Here is a 23,766-nt window from a genome sequence, read left to right on the forward strand (position 1 = left end):
CTGAATTTGTCCACTCTTTGTCCCTCCATATCTATGTTCATGTGTTGTTGGGTTTTTTGAATGTAGCCCAAGTTGATCTCAAACCCATAATCCTCCTAAGTGCTGGGATTTACAGGTGTATGTAGCCACACCCAGAAGATCAATTATTATTTTAATGTATTTACCTTGCTAGTAATATGAGCTCTTTAAATAAACATCTGACACTTCACAAGTGGTAACAAAGCAAAAACTGGGTTGCCTCCAACCAAGTCACTGATATGTCAATAAATCCAATACAGGTGAAACATCACCTTGGACACTAAGCCTCTACCTAGATAACAGGTGCTTTCTTATCATAGAGTCTGGACCCGAGGCCCTGCCCTTACCTGGTTGCAGGTGTTGATGTCAATCCCACCCTTCAGGTATTCCACAACCTTGTCCAGGTTGCCCGCACGGGCAGCACGAAGGAAACTTGCATTGCTGTCAGACTGGGAGGAAAAAAAAATGTTGGTGAATTATTGATAAAATAAAAATATGTCAAATGCAGAAAAGCAAGCATGTGTATACTGCAAGTCAGAAAAGCTTAAGTTGGAAACATTTTCAATACTGATTGCAAAACATTGAATAGCATGCACAGTATAAGGCAGCAACCTTCAATTTATCAGAGTGGGTTATTGGTGAATATTGAAATTAGTGGGAAATGCACATCCGAAACTATTCACCTCCTCAGCCGATTTGAAGATGTATTCATTCTGTTCAGAATACCACCATAAGCCATATGGTTTAGTGACTCACACACAGCTGTAAAATTTAAGCTACTCTTTTCTGTATTACTGTCAGTTTTCAGATAAGTTTGCAGGAAAACACTGAGTTTGAGAACCTCATCAGTCTCCTGTCTTGGTTGTCAGAGAACAGGTGGTTTTGAAGAAAAGGGAAAAGCCAGTTGACAGGTATGGAATAGGCTGATGAAAACTGTGGTTTTGAAAAAAAGATGATTATATTTAGACCAACCAGCTGAACCACATGCTGGTGGCTTATGCCTGTAATCCTAGCTACTCAGAAGGCTGAGATTTTAGGATCATGGTTCAAAGCCAGCCCAGGCAGGGAAGTCTGTAGTACTCTTATTTCCAATTAACCACCAGAAAACTGGAAGTGGCACTGAGGCTCAAAGCGGTAGAGCGCTAATCTTGAGCACAATAGCTTAGGGACAGTGCCCAAGCCCTGAGTGTAAACCCCATATCTGACACACAAAAAAATTAGACCTGCTGACACAATACTAGCTAAAACTTCTGGTAAAGTTGATCGCTGTAGGTACTAGTACTATGTTGCTTTTTTTCCTGTTGATATCAGGATTTGAACTCTGATCTTTATATTTCCTCATTTTATTCTTGAACCACACTTATGTGTTTGTGTGTGTGTGTGTGTGTGTGTGTGTGTGTGTGTGTGTGTGTGTGTGTTCTGTGTCTTGAGGTCAAGGCTTCACGCTTGCTTGGTTTTCTTGCTCATAACTGGTCTTCTACCACTTGAGCCATGCTTCAGCCCATCTCTTTTGGGGGGGGGGTCTGGTTGTGGGGCCTGAACTCTGGGCCTGGTCGCTGTCCCTCAGCTCTTCAGCTCAAGGCTAGCGTTCTACCACTTGAGCCACAGCACCACTTCCAGCTTTTTTTTTTCTTTTTGCTTATGTGGTGCTGAGGAATCGAACCCAGGGCCTCATGTATGCAAGGCAAGTGCTCTACCACTGAGCCACCTTCCCAGCCTCAGCCCATCTTTTTATTAGTTAGTAGGAAGTGGAGTCTTACAGACTTTTCTACCCAGGCTAGCTTCAAACAATGATCCTTTAGTTCTCAACTTCCTGAGTAGCCAGGATTACAGGAATGATCTACCAGCATCCAGCAAAGATTGCTTTTTAAGTTTCCCATTTTACCTTACTATACAAAAAAGTCCAATCTTAGGAGAGTCAGTTGATTCTCCTTATTAAAAAAACCAAGAAGAGAGTGGCCTCAGAGATACAGAAACAATAACACTGCCCTTCCATTAGGTTACAAAGTCTGCATTTTGCCAGGCACCAGTGACTCGTGCCAGTAATCCTAGCTACTCAGGAAGCTGAGATGTAAGGACTGTAGTTCGAAGCCTGCAGGAAAGTTTGTGAGACTCTTATTTCCAATTAATCACAGAAAAAGCCAGAAGTAGAGCTGTGGCTTAAGTGGTAGAGCACTAGACTTGAGCCAAAGAAGTTCAAGGACAGTGCCTAAGCCCTGAGTTCAAGCCCCAGGACCAGTACCAAAAAACAAAAAAGACCACATTTCAAACCTTGACATAATAATGATAATAAAATTTCAAAGATCCGAACATTTGCATAACTGTGGGTAATTTTTCTGTCTTTTATCTTCTTCCCACTGTTTTCATTTTTATGTTTTTATTTTTGAAAAGGTAGTAAGTAGGAGGAGTTATAGTTACATAAGTAAGGGAGTGAGTACATTTGTTTTTAATCATTGTTACCCCATCCCTCATTATCTCCCACTCACCATTTGCTATTCCCCGCCCTCCCAGGTTGTAAGGCTCTTATCATAACTGTGGGTAATTTTTTGATACAATATCTGACCAAAGAGGAAAGGAGAGCTAGAAGAAGAATATAATATCTAAGTTATTAAATATAACATCTAAGTCTTTGGATACATAATGTCTGCTGTTAGAGGTGCAATATCTAAGTCACAAGAAATAATATCAAAGTTATTAGCTATATGATATCAAAGTCATTAGATACACGATGTCTAAGTCATTAGATGTACAGTATCTGTATTATTCAATATCTGGAACTACAGTCCAAATCTTATGCTTCTCAAAGGAACATTCATGTCACCAGGCTCTGCTGCTTTCCTGCCCCAAGGGTCTTGGCAGGGACTCTTAGCATCCTGGGTCACAACCATTTTTTAATGGTTTCTGGTGACACTGATAGAGAAATGCAAATAGTTTCTCTGTGAGTTTCAAAATGTGAGCATTTGCATACTGTTCGAATGATTTACCTAAGGGAAAAGATGCGGGGGTGGGGGGGACCCTTAGGATTAAATTCCCTCCCACTGAACCCAAATACCACAAGGACATTTATCTTGATAAGTCAGTGTCATCATTTATCATGACTAAAGTGGTATGGCTGGAGTCTATACCTCGAGAATTCCCACTCTGATTCTCTAGAAACGCATCATGGTATGATGGATATGCTGTGAGCTCCTGTCCCCGCTCCCCCTACAATCATCCTGGAAGATGTGCTTGTGGCAGAGTGCTCTGACACCATCGCAATGCTGCACTCCCTGTCCTGGGACTCCTTCCGAATGCTGAGACTCTGCAATTATTCTGCTGCTTTCAGCATGGGCTGAAGCCCAGAAGGTTATGCCTCTCTTAGGTTTCCAACCACAGCTCTCGCCAAACATTCGCACTGTAAGGTACCAATGTGTCACAAGACATCCTTAGCCTGACTACTGTGAGACAAGAAAAATTAAATCATGTGGGTCACAAGGCATAAAACATGATGCTATCATACCTCTATAAACATGGCCCTTCCAAATAAAGCTATGTTCTATCCATCATATTAAACATTGTTCCTGGAAAGTGCAGGTGATGTTTATATTTATTCTTGTACTGAGAGTTGAGCTAAAGGAGTTCCATGTACAAGGACATTAACGCTAAATTGTGTGAGGAAGGAACTGTCATTTTTAATTCCTTATTATCTGTAAGTAGTGTCAGTTTGTGAATGCAGTGCATCTTGATCAATATTGCTTTCATTCTTCTCCCTCATGTCTCCCAACCTCACCCACCCCCTCAATTAGGAACTGTTGTAATATTAATTTAGTAAATGAAAAGGAGGGGTGGGTTAGAAATTTTCCAAGCTTGCACATTCATTCAGATTCAAGATTTAATTTATGTTTAATCAAGCTCAGAGTTGGAAGTATAGTCCATTCTATCCCCACACTGGACCAGTGTTTCTCCAGATGCCAAATTCCTGAGCTTTCAATTTATTTCACATGGGATGAACACAGAGGTGACCTTGCTCGACATAGTAAATCTGGAAACAATGAGCCCGGCACACAGAGTGCCTTGGCTGAAGAAGGAATCCTTAGCTGCCATCTTTACCCATCTGTGCAGCTAGCAGAATTAGGAGCTGACTGGGACAAACTACTTAGAAACATGTTCATTTGGGAATGAGGGGGAAAAAATAGCAAAGTGCATACAGCATTAAAAAGCCAAGTGACTGACTCTTTCTCTCGTTCTGACTCTCTCTCCTCTCTGCATGATTAATACATCCAAACTCAGTAAAAGATCTAATGCTCTATTTTTTCTATTTTTTAAAAAAAAAGAAGAAGAATGTCAGCCAGGCACAGGTGACTCACACCTGCGATCCTAGCTGTTTAGGAGGCTGAGATCTGAGGATCGAGGTTTAAAGCCAGCTGGGACAAGAAAGTCCATGAGACTCTCCAATTAACCCCCAGAAAACCAGAAGTGATGCTGTGGTTCAAATGGTAGAGTGCTAGCCTTGAGAAAAAAAGCTTAGGGACAGTGCCCACGTCGAAGTTCAAGGCCCACAACTGACAAAAATAAAAAAGAACATCATGAACAAATAGACCAGAAGAAGTCAACCTCAAAGAGGAAAACACACAGCTGCTGAAGCCTAGAAAGGGAGAGCATGGTCAGCAGTTACTGCAGAGACTGAGTCCAACATCGGGCATGATCTTGAGGGGTAACTGCTTTTGAAATCAATAGGCAATAAGCAGCTTTCATAACTTGCTTTCTCTCTCCTTGAATCAAACTTTTTTAGTTTTCTATTATCTTCAAGCAGTCATACAAAGGAGTTGCCAATTAACAAGGCAATTTATAATATATCTTGATCAATGTCACCCCTTCCAAGATTCTCATTCATCCACCCCCTACCTAACCCTTTCTTTTCTTAATTTTGTAGGATATACATTGGATTCTTGCCTTCATTTCCCTCTCTTCTCCTCTTCATTCTAGTCTAATCTAGTTAAGTGAAAACACCCCTTTCCAGTAGCCCTTTGATTTTGTCTTTCTAAGGATTTGCACTGTTGGAGATCTCACTAGAATCTACTCTGTTTCAGTTAATACATTTGTAAATACTTGCATACCAGCCACCATATTTACTTATGAGTTTGTAAAATAGTGTGGAGGTTCTTCACAAAATTAAACATAAAACTACCCTATGATCCAGCAATTCCACTCCTGGGCATTTGCCCAAAAGATTACAAAGCAGGATATAGTAAAGCCACCAGCACAACCTTGTTTACTACAACACTATTCATCATAGCCAAGGTAGGGAATCAGCCCAGATGCCTCTCAATGGACAAATGGATTGAGAAAACACAATGAAACCTTACTATCTATTAGAAATAATGACATTGTACCATTTAAAAGAAATTAATGACATTTTAAAAAATGAAATACCCAAATGATTCCCTGGAATTTCAGTAAACAGTATTCCAAGTGTCTGGAAGGAGCTGGACCTGATAGAAGTAAGTCATCTGAACCCTCCTGCTGGTGACCTACAAGTGGTTTGAGTCAAATAAAGGACTTCATTCCATGTTAGATTCATCTAGAGTATTCTTAAGGGGTTTTGTTTTCCCCAAATGAGAAAAAATGCATCAAATGCAAGGGTTATTATAACATTATTTGAAAATGTAGACTTCCTAAGCAGAACTAAAATGAAGTTCCATACCAGGTAACTTGAAGAGCTGGGAGAGGTTGGGTGGGGTGGGGGAGAAAGGTGGAAGGGGTGACATCAATCAAGATGCACACTCCCTCATAAATAAGCATGTTGGATTGCAATTCCTCTGTACAACTGCTTATAGATAATAAATCTTTTTTAAAAATAATAACTAAAACAAAATTCCAAAATGTATATAGAGATAAAATTGACAATTGTGAAAGGCAAACATATATCCCTACAAAGAAATATATTTTCTTGCCCCAGTCCACATAGATTCATGTGCGCAATACCCTACAATAATGAGGTCAATCTGTGATTAAAGTTCTTGACAGGAGAGCTTTGTGTAGACAGTAGTTAGTCTGGTTAAGTTTAATCAACCAAACAAGGAAAGAACATTTAAAGATATATGAGGAGAAAGGCAGTGATTTTTTTAGCCTTCTGTCTATCCCTCAGGTTAGGACAAAGGTAGAGGTTGTAAGTTAAGTATGATCAAAAAAAAAGCATTTTTTGTGCTCATCCTGGGCCTTGAACTAAGGGTCCAGGCATTGTGTTTCTGAGTATTTTTCCTCAAGGCTAGTGCTCTACCAGGTGAGCCACACGTCCAGCTTTTTCATGTTTAATTGGAGATAAGAGTCTCAAGGACTTTCCTGCCTGGCCTGGCTTCAAACCACAATCATCAGATCTCAACCCCCTGAGTAGCTGGGAGCGCAGGAGTGAGCCACTGGCACCCTGGCTCAACGCATGCTTAATGTCTGCTTTTAAAATAGAATGTTTACTTTGCCCAAGCAGATTTCCTACAGACAACTATAAGAATAAAGAAAAGAGGCATTAGTGGCTCCTTCAAGAGAGAATCTCCCACAAGTGTGAGATTCAACTCTCTCCTTTGCTGTTGTATATCTTACCCTAGTCATCCTTCCCCTCCCCAAATCCTGAAACTTAGACTCTCAAGAGCAGGCATGAAAATCAAGAGGAATGTACGTTTCCAAAGCCACATTACATCCCAAAGCCACTAGGGGGGCACACTCTTACAAGTCCATGAGTTGCACTGCTAAATGTTGTTGACTATTTTCCCCCTTCACTTTATGCTTCCATTTCAGTAATAACCTAATAAACAAATAAAGTCAGATTCTGAGCTATATAAATGGCTAGCCTATAGCTGAGTCCAACCACATCATTTGGGCATTTGCCTTTGTGTTTATTATTCAGTGCCTAACAAGTGAAATCCAGATGACTATATATTCCTGATCTGCGAAAAAGTCTTTCTGGAGCTCAGAAAGAGAACAGTCACAGTGTCTGCTCCTCAGACATGGAATCTGCTGCTAACGTAATCCACAAGAGCCTGTGCAGTAGCAGAGAATCGCTGGCTAATATTGCAAATTAACACCTGGCTCCGATGCTCTCTTTTAGACTCCAACGTGCAAAGACCATTAGCAGAGGTGTGATAGAAAAGCCACAGGAAGCATTTTTCAGTTTAGCTTTTCTTCTTTTTCAACCTTGGCCTTTATTGGATTGTGTTCTCACCACCATCCCAAGATCAAGCTCACTTTTACTGGAGCTTCACAAGATCATCCAAGGGTACAAAACTAAAGAGACTGACATAAAGTAAATTATAAGTAAATTTCCCTCACTGGTTTTTTTTATTAACTGAAATTAGGAACCAGAACCTTAAACTTATTAATAATAGTTTGAATAGGTTTATAGAAAGCATTTCTTATATTGATATTTTGAGTTGAAGTCAAAATCAGGGACATATTAAATATGGATCTCAGATTATTAAGCTAAATATCTGAGTTTTAGATATTTAATGTAATGTCATTTATTTGGCTATTTTAATAAGATTAAAATTAGTATGAAAATTTTCAATAATAACGTAAGAATTTTAGGAGTTCCTGTGTGTTTTTGTGTCTTTATTTTCAAACACCATAGTAAAAATAGCACTGAAAGTCACAAAAGTCTTTCATACTGTAAAAGAGACCAATCCAAAACTGGGCATGATGGTCCATGCCTGTAATTGTAGCTAAAAGGATAGTAGAGAGTGGGAGAATTACAATTTGAGGCCAACCCATGAAAACCGTATTAAGACCCTATCTAAACTGCTGAATCACATCTGTAATCTCAGCTTTGTGGGAGATGTGAATAGGAGAGCCACTTTCTGAGGCTGGCCTTGGCAAAATCCCTGGCAAAATCTGAAAAAGAATTGTTTAAAGGTCTGGAGTCATGGCTCAAGTGGTAAAGTACTTGAGTTCAAACCCCACAATAGAAGAGAAGGAGGAGGAGGAGGAGGAAGCGGAGGAGGAGGAGGAGGAGGAGGAAGCGGAGGAGGAGGAGGAGGACGACGACGAAGAGGAGGAGGAGGAGGAAGGAGGGAGGGAGGAAGGGAGAAGGAAGAGTAAAAGAAGAGAGAGAGAGAGAGAGAGAGAGAGAGAGAGAGAATCTACTATTGACGTATGAAAGACACTTATATAAAAACATGAATCAGTCAGCCAGCCACCGTATTCTCTGAAAGGTTTCAAAATCCTCACCTCACAGTCTTGGCTTGTGGGAACACAGAAAATCCTAAGGAATGATTAGCTTCAAGTAAAGCACGTGGTCTTTATGTACTTTGAAGAACGTGTTTATTTTCTCAGGAAGTATTCTTTAGTGAAATTGAGATCCCTTACCTGCCTACTCAGAGATCTACATTCTTTCAGTAACACAAAATAAATAAACTTTGATGAAATAACTTGAAGGGAGAAGCATTAGCATGAAGACCAGGTAAATGAACATTTTAACACTTTAGGTCCTGTAATATTGATCTTTAGGTCTCTGGACTGTATGAGAGTTAAAATTCACTTTCAGCCAATCATGAGTTGTATGGTCTTGGGTGTTTATATCGTTCCATATAAAAATACACTTCCTAAATTAAGCCACTATAATAATTCATCTAAACTTCCTCAAAAACTAAATGTAGAATTACCATATAACCCTGCTATAAAATGTCCAGGCATTTATCCAAAGCAATGCGAGTCATATACCCATGTTTACTTCAGCACTAGTCACAAAAGCCAAGTTTTAGAATCAGGGGAGGCTTACTTCAATGGATGAGCAGATGAAGAAAATGTTGTATGCCCAGAATATCACAAGCCAGGATACTGTAAAGACACTTGTACATCCAAGTTTATTGCCCCACTATTCACAATGGCCAAATTATGAAAACAGCCCAGATGCTCTACAATAGATGAATGGATCCCAAAAATGTGGTACCTATATACAATAGAATTTTACACAGACAAAAAAAGAATAATGTTGTGTCATTTGCAAGGAAATGGATGGGACTAGAATAAGTCGTGCTAAGTGAAGTAAGCTAAACTCAAAGAGACAAACAGCTTATTTTCTCTCGTATAGTGAACAGCTAAATCTGGTGGAAGCTAAATCTAGAATACACTTGGACGTGATAAATTATACAGGACTTTAGGCATTCATGTTTATTCATTTATCTGTCTTTGAGAGCATAAGGGGGACACAGAAATGGAGGGACAAAGAATGAACAAATGCAGCAGTGGTACTTATAGACACTATGCTGAAAATGAACTTGTGGGTGAGGATAGGAAGGAAAAACTGGGGAAGAGTGAAGGAAGGAGTGACATTGTCCAAAAAGAAATGTACTCTTTACCTGACTTATGTAACTGTAACCCCTCTGTACAGCACCTTTATAATAACAATAAGAATTCTTAAAAAGAAAATGTAGCACGTAGACACAGCAGGATATTACACAATGAAGAATGGAATTGCATGATTTTTAAGGGAAAATGGATAGATAGATCACTATGTTGAAGAAGACAAGACAAGCTCAAAAAGCATGGATATTACATGCATTTGCTTATATAAAGAATCATGACATAAAAAAATCAAATCAAAACAAGCATAAGGACATGAATGTAAAACGAAGGCTACTTGGGGGGGAATCCCTAGGAGGGAGGAATATGAAAGGAAATATGGTAGAATGATATTATACACATGTATGGAAACAGAATAAGGAGACACAGAAAACTATAAAAAGAAATCAAGGAAAAATACACGAAAGAGTAACCGCACGGGTAAAGATGATCAAACTTGATGTAGATATACCACGTTAAACCCTATTGTGCTGATAGGAAGGACAGGAAAGGGAAGGTATTTTCTAGAAGTGCTCAGAAGGATTGGTATGATGACTTAAAGAACTGAGGTTGAGATTAAGCACTGAGGATACCTACTAGTTTGTTTTATATGTGCCATTTTCCCCATAAGGGATCAACACAAAACCACAGTAACAAATCAAATCACATGTGCATACAATCTTCCTTGACGCTAACTAAAGGTTGTTGGGAGTGCTCCTCCAAAGATCTTAACCAAAACAGAGGACGTGAAAGACAATTCTGAGGTTTACAGGTACAACAGGGCAAAAAATGTGAACCAGGACTAGGTGTGGTTTTCTCCAATTCTGAGCTTCTACCGCATGTATCAGTGAAAGGTCATGCCATCACAATAGCTTTATTTCAATGCTCTTGTATTGGAGCCATGACTGCTTAATTAGCTGAGCACTTTCAATACCCAACATTGTTCCTACTATTTTGTTTAAAAAAAATGAGAACAGTCAAAGATTGAATGATGGCAATAATGGATTTCGAGGGAATACTGGGGTTTTAACTCAGTCTTGCTACCATTTGCGGCATGTCTCCAAACAACCTCCCTTCCTTTGGGCAATAGTTATTTCCTAGTTAAGGTCTCACTTTATGCCTATGCCAGCCTGGGCTAAGGTCCTCTTATTTATACTTCTCTGGATATGACAGATTGCCATTGGTTCCCAGAGTCCCTTGAACTTCTTTTCCTTTCCCCCCCCCCCCCTTTGGCTATATGCTTTCTCTGAGTTTCTTTTGCTCAAGGCTGGCAGTGTACCACTAGAGTCATAGCACCACTTCCAGCCTTTCCTGTGATTAATTGGAGATAAGAAACCCTGGGCTTCAAACCCTGAATACCTAGGATTATAGGTGGCCAGTCTGAACTTCTTTTTGCCTAGACTGGCATTGACCCTTGATCTCCCAATCTCTGCCTCCCAAGTAGCTAGGATTACAGGCTTGCGCTACCAAACCTAGCTGATAGTGGAATTTTTGAAGAGAATTCCACTATTTGTCCTCAGACAACCGTAACTCATAAACGTCATAAAACACTTCTCAGCACAAAAGCCACTTGATGATTTCAAGGCTGCAGCTACCAGCTACAAGAGGTCTATAAATCACAGAGTCGTATACTCTAGCTCAAGTTGCATGTTATCCAACAGTTCTTATATCATTTTAGCAAATCTGTAGATTGTACTCATTGCCAGCCATTACAGGAGCCCTGACATCCACAATGTGAATGCAAGGTTCAAGTGTTTTCTAGGACCAGTGACCTATGTGTTAAGAAACTTGGGTCAGAATTAAAAGTGAAACCAGGTGCCATAGCTCACACCTGTAATAGTAGCTACTCAGGATGCTGAGATCTGAAGATCGTGGTTTGAAGCCAGACTGGGCAGTTAAGTCTGTGAGTTCTTATCCCAATTAGCTGTAGCTCAAGTGGGAGAGCCTTGAACAAAATATTCAGGTACAGTGCTCAGGCCTTGAGTTCAGAACCCAAAACAGGCACAAAAAAGTGAGCTCTACAAACACTATATAACTTGTTAAGAGAAGAGGGTAGATACAGATTATATAGCCGGTTGCCAGTGGTTCACACCTGTAATCCCAGCTACTCAAGAGACTGAGATACAAAGGATAGTGGTTTGAGGCTAAACTGAGCAAAAAAAGTCCTCTAGACTCTGCCTCCAGTTAGCCAACAAAAAGCTATACTAGAAGTGTGGCTCAAGAATTAGAGCACCAGCTGAGCAAGCTAGCTGTTACAATCATGAGACTCTGAATTCAAATCCCAGCATACCCTCGTCCCAGAAAAAGGCATTATTTTACAATAGCATCTTGAGATTCATAGATCTTTTGTATGATTCCTAAGCTAAGTGGTGAGTAAGCCTGGAATATTATGCAGCAGAGGAAATGGGAAAAGAAGGAACCACATCTAACTCGACTTGCTACATGAACCCTGAATCAGTTAGGTAAATACTTCAAAGATTGCATTTATCATTAAACCATTTAATAATAATATTTTTCTCAAAAAGCATATGAACTATATATTATTTAGGAGAACCTGACTCTGACACTTTTGTTACTAGTTTCTCTTGGTATTGAAATGGAGTATCTGACCTTTAATTCCATCTGCATCACCTAACAGTTCTGCATGAACCCAGATTCCTGCAAGGTTCTATTTGCCTTCCATATTTAAAATGCTGACCATGCAAAGGCAAACCTAATGCTATATAAGTCCTGTGCTAAATATTATGCTTTCCTATAAAAATCTCCTAATGTTTTCAAAAGCTAATGTGACATGAGAATCTATACTTCCCATGCCAAAATGAAAATAATGAAATGTAGAGTTCCATAATTGGAAGTTGAATAATTCATACCATGTTTGTTTTTAATGGAATGCTAAATAGTTCTCAGTTACTGCTATAGGATTTCCAACTGGTAATGTGTAAGTAGTTAAGTAAATACTATTTTTATACAATATGTATCCCAGATCTAATCTTATCCCTGCCTTCTAACTAGCTAGACATCTCTGTTAAGAATGTGTAACCCTCAGCCAGGAACCAGTGGCTCGCGCCTAATCCTAGCTACTCAGGAGGCTGAGATATGAGGATTGTGGTTTGAAGCCATCCAGGGCAGGAAAGTCTGAGAGACTTATTGACATTAACCACCAATACGCTGGAATTGTAACTGTGATGCAAGCCTTGAAAGGAAAAGCTAAGGGACATTACCCAGGGCCTAAGTTCAAGTTCAAATTCAAGCCCCATGTGCCAGTAGGCAAGGAGAAAGAGGAAGGAGGAAGAGGAGGAGGAGCAGGAGGAGGAGCAGGAGGAAGAGGAGGAAGTATAACATGACTTACATGAATATAGTTATAAACTTGAAAGAGCTTAACAACTTTTCATATAATATTCAAAAATTTCCCAAGGAAATCATCACTGATCACAAAAAGTTGTTCTTAAAAATTAATTAAAAAACCATTACAACAACACAAGTCTTAGAGGGGAAAATGGTATTAATAACTCACTTAATTCTATTTTATGAAATCGCATGCATGTTAACTAAAAAAATGTTTTTGAAAGGGAGGAAATTTCTCTCACAAAATTCTTTTCCTTACCTGACTAATCAGTGTGCTCAATATTGCAAGACATTTCATGTAAGGGGTAGGAATGCATTCCATGTTATCCTCTTGCATTATTTAAGGATTAGGATAAATGGACCCAAATTAACTTTCTGTCTCCCTTTAAGACTTTTAGAATTCTCGGAATACAAAAAACAGACCCAACCAATGAAAATATTCTTCATCTTTTTGTTTTTATTTTTTCTGGGCATCTGACAGTATTCATTCACTACTGGTGCATCTTTCTTATCCTTCGTTTGCATATTCTTAGCTTCTAGAGTATCCAGGAGGAAGCAGACATTACTCAGTCAGGAGCAGCTTCATGACATAGCACAGAGGAAGTGCTGGCTATATCCCATACACCGCACACACCAAAGAGTAGATTGCCTCTTTTTTTTTTTTTTTAGATTGCCTCTTTAGGACTGAATTATTCAGGACAGAACCACCCCTACCACCACCACCCAAAAAGCAGTCCCTAAAATCAAAGCTTCCCAGTAGCTTATCTAATAAAGCCACTATTTTTTTTCAAGAAACAGCAAATATTTTTATTATGATACATTTCCTTATACTACTGATTTTATGTGGTTTTGTTAAGATGCCCATGGAAATACCGAAGGTTTGATCCTCTATAATAGTCTATTATACACCTGCAATTTTCAGTCAGATTGCTTTTTCTTGGAGGTAACACTTAATTACAATTTAACCACACACCAAACATAAATGTCATTCTGAATTCATTGGTCCTAGTATTTTTTTTAAAAAGTAGACTAAATGCATGATCCTCAATTTTTTTTCATCCTTCTAAGTAGCTCTACATTGTTAAAAAAAATCTACTGCTGAATAATACAGGAATTAAAATTGCCTTATTCCTCATACCATTTCTGATTCCAAGGCAATATTTTTATTTTGCAGGATGAATACACTCAAGAACACTGTTTAATCCATCGGTAGAGTCTCTTTCTAATTACTGGGTGCCAAAAATGTCAGCATGATCATTATGTTTATTAGGAGTCAATTGTGTATTTCTAACCCCTTTCATTAAACTGCTATGGCATTCATCCCATCTGTAAGATGTCCAGAGCCCGTCTTCCTGATGTGCATTGAATTTGGGGGAACATGATCATTCATTCCACTTCCCAAGTATGTAGAACCCACAGAGGCATGCACCACCCTCAGGCTTTTGCATATTTATGATCCTCAGTATAAATGATACTCAAAACAAATGATGAGCTTTCAAAGCCAAATTTTTAAATTCCAGAAAGTTAACATTATGCTAAATTTAATACATAATGTCACATCCATTTCCTGATCCTCACCATGCCTACCAAATTTAATGTTAAATTTAAAATAAAAAAGACTATACACACATACACACATATATATGTATATGAATATATATAATATATTCTGTGAGAAGGAAATTAGTTCCCTGTTTGACTCACTAAATTAATATTATTAAATCCCTGAAAGCATGTAAAATAATACTTATTTAAATATGCATAAATATTGGCAAAACAACACCTTTCAATTAAAAGAGAGGGAAAAATTTAGTGAAACAACTTATTTTCATAATATGCAGTTAAAAAGAACTAGTCCTTAGCAATAAATTACTTTGTTGACAGTTCATTGTTATTGAAGCACCTCTTGTGTAGCCAACCTTGTCAGATGCTAGAGATTGAATGTAGAAGAAATAAGATGATCTATCCTTTAAAAAATCAACTATTTCAGTTAAATAGGCTATATAAGACAGGGATGGTAGTATTATGTTAGATAAAGGTACCTAGAACTGGGTGCTGGTGGCTCACACCTGTAATCCTAGCTACTTAGGAAGCTGAGATCTGAGGACCCAGGTTCAAAGCCAGCCTGGGAAGAAAAATCTATGAGACTCATCTCCAATAAACTACTTCGGAAAATCTGAAAGTAGAACTGGGCTCAATTGGTAGCGCACTAGCCTTGAGCAAAAGAATCTCAGGGACAGCACCAGGCCCTGAGTTCAAGCCCCAGGATTAGCACACACACCAAAAAGAAAACGGTAGAGATGAGTGGAGAACAGCTGTTGCAAGGCCAGTAGATACAATGCCATAGGGGACAGCCACCGTAATGCCTCTAGAAAGGGCTACTGCCAACATCTTTCAGAAAATGGGGAAAGTGCTAATAAAAGAGAAAGTCATTCTGTGACTATGAGTTCGTGTGTCATTATTTACACCTGTGAATTGGTATAGAATTCTGTACAAGATAGTACATTATAAGTACACTAAAAAAGAACAATAAGGGCTGGGAAGGTGGCTCAGTGGCAGAGCGCTTGCCTTGCATGCATGAGGCCCTGGGTTCAATTCCTCAGCACCACATAAGCAAAAAGAAAAAAGCCGGAAGTGGCGCTGTGGCTCAAGTGGTAGAGCGTTAGCCTTGAGCTGAAGAGCTGAGGGACAGCGCCCAGGTCCAGAGTTCAGGCCCCACGACCGGACCCCCCCCAAAAAAAAGAACAATAAGAAAGATAAAATCTCTTGTGTCCCTATCTTGGGGCTCATTTTACTTAGCATCAGTTTATATGATGATACATAGCTTTTGACCTCTTCTGCTTGTCCTAGACATATACTAGTTATTGCAGATAGGGAAACCATGAGACCTATGTTTCTTTAAGTCTGGCTTACTTCACTTAATATAATTTTTTCCAAGTCTTTCCATTTCTTAACAAATGGGGTGGTGTCATTCTTTCTACTGGAGGCATAGAATTCCAGTGTGTGTGTGTGTGTGTGTGTGTGTGTGTATGTGTGTTTACATATACATATATACATGTGTGTATATATATATATATATATATACACATATATATACACATATATATATATATATATACACACATATATATATATATATATATGTGTGTATATATATATATATATATATATATATACACACACCACATTTTCTTGATTCATTCATCATTGTATTTGATTCTGAATCTTGGATATACATTTTTCTGATTTGGGAAGGGGAAGGGAAGTAACAAAATGCTGAGATAAGGATACAGGTTGACCCACTGTAACAATGAGATATACAAGACACTATGTTGAAAATAAACTTTACAACTTGGGGTGGGGGGGGTGCAAGGGGAGGAAGGAGTTGAGGAGGTAGGAAGGAGAGGGATGGTAGGGGAAAAATATAGGAGGGGGTAACAATGCTCGATAGGAAATGGACTCATTACATTGCTCATGTAACTGTAGCTATACAATAAACTGTATCTTTACAATAAAAATATATATTTAAAAAAAGAAAAAAAAGAATTCTGTACAAGAGGTTTCTCATGAGCTCAAAACACTGATACCGTACCAATGACATGTCTGCTTAGCACCGGCAAACGACAAAGATCTTGCTTTATTCTTGATTTTCTCGATTTAACCCTTCTACTGTGAACTTTGTCAGAAATGACTTGAATAATTTAACTTTTAACCCCAGATAGGGTCTACATGATTTTACCATAAAATAGAAAAGGTAGCATGGAGAAACGGTTTTTGAATGAATGTGCTTGATTCATTACTGTACGTAACTTGTAGCAATGGAAAAACAGGTTAGCAAAGGAAGTAGGTGTGGCTTGCCCTGCATTCTTCTGCTTCTCTTTCTTTTAATATTTTAGTTTATACTGCAAAATACTTTCTATTGGAATAACGTCAGTAAAAACTCCTAAAGTTATTACTATAATTCAAAGAATATTCAAATTTCTGCTTCTGAGTCAGCTTTCAAAACATATGCTTGACTTGTTGGAATAAGAAATACTAAATCTCCCTTTAAGCTTGAGTAAGGCTCAACCCGAGGCTTCTTTAACACAGTGATCATCAGTCTTTCATAAGTAATTTCTGACTACTAGGACAGCCCTACATTGAGATAAATGCTGGGCGTGAATCTAGAAGGACCCCCAGTTTATCTGTGCTTATGTCTAGCCTGACTCTCAATGGGAGATACAAGCCCCATGACAATTCATCTTTTTGTGTCCACAACCCAGCACACTGCCTGGTACAAAGTAGGTTATTATGTAATTTCTCCAGAGAAGTGAGAATTGTACTGACTGATCAAGTACTTTTTTAGTGTTAACCATAAAATAGTATTTTGAGGTCCCTAGTAGTTACAGTAAGAAAAACTAACTTGTTCTAAGACATGGAAGAGGGAGGTGTTTCCTTTCATAATTATTATGTCAATCATGTAAATAAGAGATATCCCCTTTCACTCGTAGAGAGTCTATGTATTTAATTCCACTTCTACCTTTTTTTGATCAGTTGTGGGCTTGAACTTAGGGCCTGGGTACTGTCCCTGAGCCTCTTTCTGCTCTACCACTTAAGCCCTAGCACCACTGCCAGTTTTCTGGTGGCTAGCTTGAGAAAAGAACCTAAATACTGTATTTGATTTTAGTACCCTGGTATTGTATATATACGTTTACCTGAATTAGGGAAGGGAAGGGGAACAACAAAATGGTGAGACAAAGGACAAGGGGGAAACCAATGCAACAGCCATAGTCACAAGACACTATGTTTGTTGGAAATGATCTGTAGAGTTGGGGAGGGGGTCGACTGTGGGGAGGGAAAGTGGGAGAAAAACGAGGGAAGGGGTAACAAGTTTGACAAGAAATGTACTTACTACTTTATTTATGCAACTGCAACCCCTCAGTACATCACCTTGACAATAAAAGATAAATTAATGTGTTTTTTTTTTTTTGGGGGGGGTCCGGTCATGAGGCCTGAACTCTAGGTCTGGGCGCTGTCCCTCAGCTCTTCAGCTCAAGGCTAGCGCTCTACCACTTGAGCCACAGCGCCACTTCCGGCTTTTTTCTTTTTGCTTATGTGATGCTGAGGAATCTAACCCAGGGCCTCAGGCATGCAAGGCAAGCGCTCTACCACTGAGCCACCTTCCCAGCCCCGATAAATTAATTTAAAAAAAAAAAGATTCTCACAGGCATTCCTGCCTGGGCTGGCTTTGAACCATGATCCTCAGATCTCAGCCTCTTGAGTAGCAAGGATTACAGATATAGTCACTGGTACCTGGTTACACCTACCTTTTTAAATAAATATCTATCTGTGAAATTTTTGTGGAGAGACAGAGAGTAATCCCATTTCCAGGACATAATTTTAGCTCACTTCAAAGAAATAATCATGTCTTCTAAGTTTTAAACTCACCTAAACCTTTCATTGTCTAAATGTATCAGCCAATAAAGGTGATTATGATAATACAATCTTGGGGTAAAAATATAATAAAATAAAATAATAATATAATAAAATATAATAAATTTTACTCTCAGATAAAGCTAAAAACAGAAAATATAAAACCATTGTGATACTAGCTTTAATTCTCAGAAATTAAGAAAATAGATAAAGAAAAGGTTTAATTACCTTTACACACAAAAAAGACAATATTATAATTTCTTTTTGCTGGGCAGTAGTTAACTGTTGCCAGAAAGACCTTGTTCATTCACTACATTTAACTTAGCTGGAATGTCCAAAAATTACATTAACACCATAGATACTTTATTATTGGTCTTAAAGAAGAAGGTGGTAGATGCCTTTTGTCTCAGTAATTAAAAGACAACCCTTGCCAAGCTCAGCTATACTGAGAATTTGCAGAAAAGAAGCTTAGAGTGCTCCATTTCTGGGTAACTGAGAGGGAGACAGGAAGTCACCGTAGGTATATACATAACTTCTACAGACAGCACCCCATCCACTTCCACTGAGGTTCTATTTGAGTATGTAGACTTGCCTTTTTTCTCACATGAGAATCATGAAAAATTTTAAGTAATGGAGTTTCTTCTACTGCTGGTATTTTTACAGATAAACTATTGTTCTAATTATGGAAAGCATTCACTGCTATGACTTATCTGGACCAAAGCCTTCTTTTATGACTATGATTTGAGTAAGAGGATCAATTATAATACATTAGTGTAATGTGTTTTTCATTATATTTGCTTGTGTGTGTGTGTGTGTGTGTGTGTGTGTGTGTGTGTCCATGTGTGTTGCTATGGATTGGATCCAGGATCTTGAACATACCCAGGAAAGTATCTACCACTAAGCTAAATCCTTATCTCAACCCCATTTGCTGATCCACCTGCATCATCCACCGGATTGCTATGATTATAGGTGTGAACCTGCCGACTCCACTATTTTATTAAACAGCACATTAAACAAGAAAGTCTATTCATTAATTTCACATGGCTCATACATATTTTTTAGTTTTAATGTTTTCTTATTAAAATATTAAATATTTTCTTGGAGTAGACTGACATAACACATCATACTAGTGTTACATACCATCTAGATTTGTTTTTTATTTCTTTTTTTTTTTTTTTTTTGCTTCAGGGCCTCCTGCTCTTACTGGGCTTCTTCCACTCAAACCTGGTACTCTACCCCGTGAGCTTCAAGCCCACTTCAGCTTTTTGGTGGTTAATTGGAGATAAGAAAGAACCTCAGAGACATTTCTGCCCAGACTGGCTTCAAGCCATGAACTGCAGATCTCAGCTTCCTGAATAAGTAGGGTTACAGGTGTGAGCCATCCATTTTTAAGCCATCAGTCTTTTAAGTCAGACTCAAAAAGATGCAATTTGCTTGGCTGTACATGTGTTCAGCGTATTCAGTTACTCTCTCAGCACCTTGAGGAAATGAACAAATCCCTTTCTCTTTTACCTTCTACTTCATTGAGAATAGCTAACTTCACTGTGTACCGAATACATCCATAATCCCACTTAATCCTCTTGAAACTCCCAAATGAGGAAACTGAGGCTTAGCCAAGTATCTGAAGCCCCTTTTCAGGTATTTGAGGGTAATAAATAGGGAGTGAGATGGAACTCTGTCATTCTTACTGGGGAGTTCACCATATATTACCTTCTCTCCAACTCACATTAAGAAGTGTGAATTTGCCCAGCTGACTGACTTAGAGGAAGCTATTGCTTTCTCCTGTGGGATAACTCCTCCACATCCTCATTCCTGGCTCACTACTTAGGTTGTTTAAGCACCCAATTCTGTTCCTTGTGTGAGAGGCAGGACCAGAGTATTGTACCACAGAGCCTTGCCACTACCAAATGAGAATATCCTAATACAAAAATGTGACTTTCAAAGACACAACTATGCAATTTAAAATAGCACTGCAGCCCAGAGCCTGTGGCTGAGGCCTGTAATCCTAGCAACTCAGGAGGCTGTGATCTGAGGATCAAGGTTAGAAGCCTGCCTAGACAGCAGAGTCTGCGAGATTCTTAACTCTAACCAGCAAAATCCTGGAAGTGAAACTAGGTGCAAATAGTAGATTGCCAGCCTTGAGCAATAAAACCAAGGGACAACATCCAATCCAAGCCCTGTGTTGAAGCTCCAGTACCAGCGTGTGCACGCACGCGCACACACACACACACACACACACACACACACACAAGAAAGAGAATTGCATATTATATTCAACAAGTAAAACCAAAGCAATGTTTCCGTCACTATTATCATTGTGAACATTTAAAAAAGAAAAAGATTTTCAACTCCATAGAAATGGCAGGCTTCAAAGACAACATTTGTTCCTCTGTTTCTAAAACAGTACTCAAGACTTTTCCTCGTGCATACTGACATACTTCCCTGAGTGGGAATTAAACCTGGCCTGCTTCCAACTTGCCTGCAGGACCTCTCAGCTGTTCTCAGGGAATTATGACATCTGTGGTTTCAATGTGGATTACACCTTTAAAAAGGGTAAGAGTAAACTGTCTTTTCTTAGTAAAATTTAGATGGTAAAAATGTACCCATACTTAGTCTTCTCGCCCAAAATGATTGAAGGGCTAAATAAATGTGATATTATAAATGAAATAGTTTGTCACAAAGCCTACAGATATATGGAAATGCATTCCATAAGAGTGTGTCGCTAAAACTGCATAAATTTGTGTGCCCTTGTATTCCTTTGGGGTCTTATAACAAACTCCCTTTTCTTCATTATAAACATGCTCACATTCACACACATATGCATAAATATACATATAAAACTCTCAGAGTGAAACATTTTTAAAACTAAATTTTAAAAATACTGACTAGTAGCCATAATATCCAAACTCATATTTAATACTGTACATTTTTGTGTTTTAGAATTTTCAACATAATCCCTCTCCACATGTGGGTTTGTGTGTATTCAGTTTTCATAAAACTAAGATGATATTATTCTTCCTTTTACTTTTAAAAACTAGCTTTGCAAAGTAAGTATTGATTTTACCATGTAAAGTTTTGGAAGATATTCCAAATCTCATATAATGGATGATGGATTATAATATTGTCATTTTCACGCTCCATTTCTACAGCTGTAACTTGTCATTCAAATTTCATTATTTTAAATAATACTACAATGATGAGTTTGTACATAAATCTTTGCTCCTGTATTGTGTCTGTAGTTTCAATTCCTAAAGAAGAACTGTGCAACTCCATTGATTCTTTGTACACAAGGAGCACATTTCAAATGGTTGTCAAAGAGCTCTCTCCACATCATCTTAAATCCAAATTAGCTTTTTCAGTTGATATGAATCTCAATTGTGTTTTTAACTTGCCTTTTTCAAAAGTGCTAATGAGTTTTGAAACATCGTATTTATTGTCTACCATCATTTTTTCATCTCTGTGTTAGCTGTCCCACAATTTTTGAGCTTTTAGATTTTCAGATGAGTTTTTTATTTCTAAAAATCTTCGTGTAAACAAGATAATCTTTTATTTGTTGCAAAGTTTACTATTAAATAAAGAAGTATAAACTTTTAGATGTTTTATTTCAACATATATGTTTTCCACCCTGAAATCAATTAAATATTTCTTTTCTTTTTCTTCTCACGGGCTTATTTATTGATAGCTACCATTAATAATTAATATGGGATCATGTTACCACATTCCTCTCATATCATTCCTTTCATATTTTCTACTTCTCAATTATCTGGTGATCTGGGTACAATAGATCTGGGCTCCAGGCCAGGATGGGCCAGCACACAGCCCACCACCAATAACTTGCATGACAATAACCATGACTGGTCTCTGGCACACAGCTGAAATTTTGGTCACATTTAAAATAAAAATGGCAGTTGGCATATCCATCTGGATTACTGCTAATTTTCTTAACGAATTCATTAGTGGGCATATACAAGAGATCACCAAAGAAAAGATTGACTATTATGTAACCAAAGAAAGAATGCAAATGAATTAAGGAAAGGAAGAAAGCTTGGAGAGAGAGAGAGAGAGTAGAGAAGAAAGAAAAAAGGAGGGAGGAAGATGAAGGAAGAAAACATGGAATTCAAGACACACTAGCTTGAAAGAAAATTGATATTTCACACTAAAATTCACCGACAATAATTAAAATAATAATTAAATTATTGTACAGATAAAATATATGGAGTACTGAAAATGCAATGTTTCATATTAGTCATGTTAATAAAAATAAAAAATGTGCCCTGAAGCTGTTTCAGTGTTTTGCACTTGGAGTTCTCATGTAGCACACTGCAACCTAACTTAGTATGCAAACAAACTGACAGGCACAGTCTTATAACAAGTTGTTGAGTCTCAGCCAATCACAGCTGCAGAACTGACCCCAGTTACAGCCACGGAAAACTCCTCAGACCATTTTCCACATAGGATAAATGTTTCATCCAGCAGGCTCAAATAAGGCAAAGGCTGAGTGAGCTGTAACCAATCACACTATTTCTATGGGTCACTTCCCTTTTCTGTGTATAATTACTGCCTGCCGGTATTGCTGCCAGGAGCTCTGGCTCGGAATGATCCGTGAATTGTTATTTGCTCGAATAAATTCTGCTTCATTTCATTTGTCCAAAATTATCTTCTAACAGTTGCTGTACTTTTAATGAGAACAGAAGAATTTTTAAATCTTCATGCGCTACGTGACCTTTCATGCAGAAATATGGAAATCAGCCAGGACATTGTACTGGACTTGTAATTCCAAGGGAGTAACAGATCATTCTGAACAGTCTTACTGATCGAGCTAGCTGCTCAACAGTGGAATAAATTTCAAATATTTGAAATTGAGGAGACATTTTCTTAAGAATCTTTTTTGTCTCAGTGCCCAGATTTCTGATGGGAGTTGATAGGGCTAAAAGGTAAATGAAAGGATTCATGTAGGTGTTAACTTGTTTTGAAATCAGAACTTAAATTTTTTCTAAATTTAAATTTATTCGATTACTTGCTTTGAAAGTGGAACTTACATTTATTCTATTATTGGTTTTTAATGCCAATGAAATTTAGTTGAGAATTTTTCTTTTAGGGGGAAATAAAAGAATGGTAAGGAGGCCTGTTAACAAAAAGCTCTGTGTGTGTGTGTGTGTGTGTGTGTGTGTGTGTGTGTGTGAGATGTGGTATGCACACATATCAGCACTGAGGCTTGAACTCAGGACTGAGAGCTCTCCATTTGCTTCTTCAAATCAAGACTAGCGTTCTACCACTTGCAGTATGTCTCTACTTCTTCCTTGCTTGTTAATTGAAGACTAAGATGTTATGAACTTTTTTACCTGAGTGGTTCAAACTGTGATCCTCCAATATCAACCTCCATAGTAGCTAGGATTACAGGTGTGAGTTACCACTACCCAAAAGTCCCGTTTAACTTCTGACAGAGTGTTGGTAACAGCTGAATTAATCTGGATAGAAAAGGCTTAATAAAATGTGAAGGGTTTTTATTTACTCTTGAGTCCCTATGCATTGATGCCCCATGCTAATCCCTATCTCTTTAGTGAAGTCACACTTTTACAATATAAGATAGTGGCCATCATACTTTAAATTCACTTGAACATTACTTAGAGATCATGCTTCATTTTAAATGACTGGTTCGTCATCCCAAGATTCTTATTCAGG

At 38.2% G+C, this 23,766-nt stretch overlaps 1 protein-coding gene across 6 annotated transcripts in view; it reads right to left on the reverse strand.

Moving 5' to 3' along the window:
- Ank2 (ankyrin 2) overlaps window positions 1–23,766 on the reverse strand; it is a 238,274-nt gene that overhangs the window by 175,711 nt on the left and 38,797 nt on the right. For all 6 annotated transcript variants that reach the window (XM_042697569.1, XM_042697570.1, XM_042697574.1 and 3 more), the window contains exon 2: window positions 366–467. In XM_042697569.1, coding sequence (XP_042553503.1) covers window positions 366–467 — 102 coding nt within the window. The remainder of the gene's footprint in view (window positions 1–365; window positions 468–23,766) is intronic.

Source organism: Dipodomys spectabilis, unplaced genomic scaffold (assembly GCF_019054845.1).
Source record: "Dipodomys spectabilis isolate Male_0828 unplaced genomic scaffold, ASM1905484v1 ptg000225l, whole genome shotgun sequence".
Taxonomy (NCBI): Eukaryota; Metazoa; Chordata; class Mammalia; order Rodentia; family Heteromyidae; genus Dipodomys; species Dipodomys spectabilis.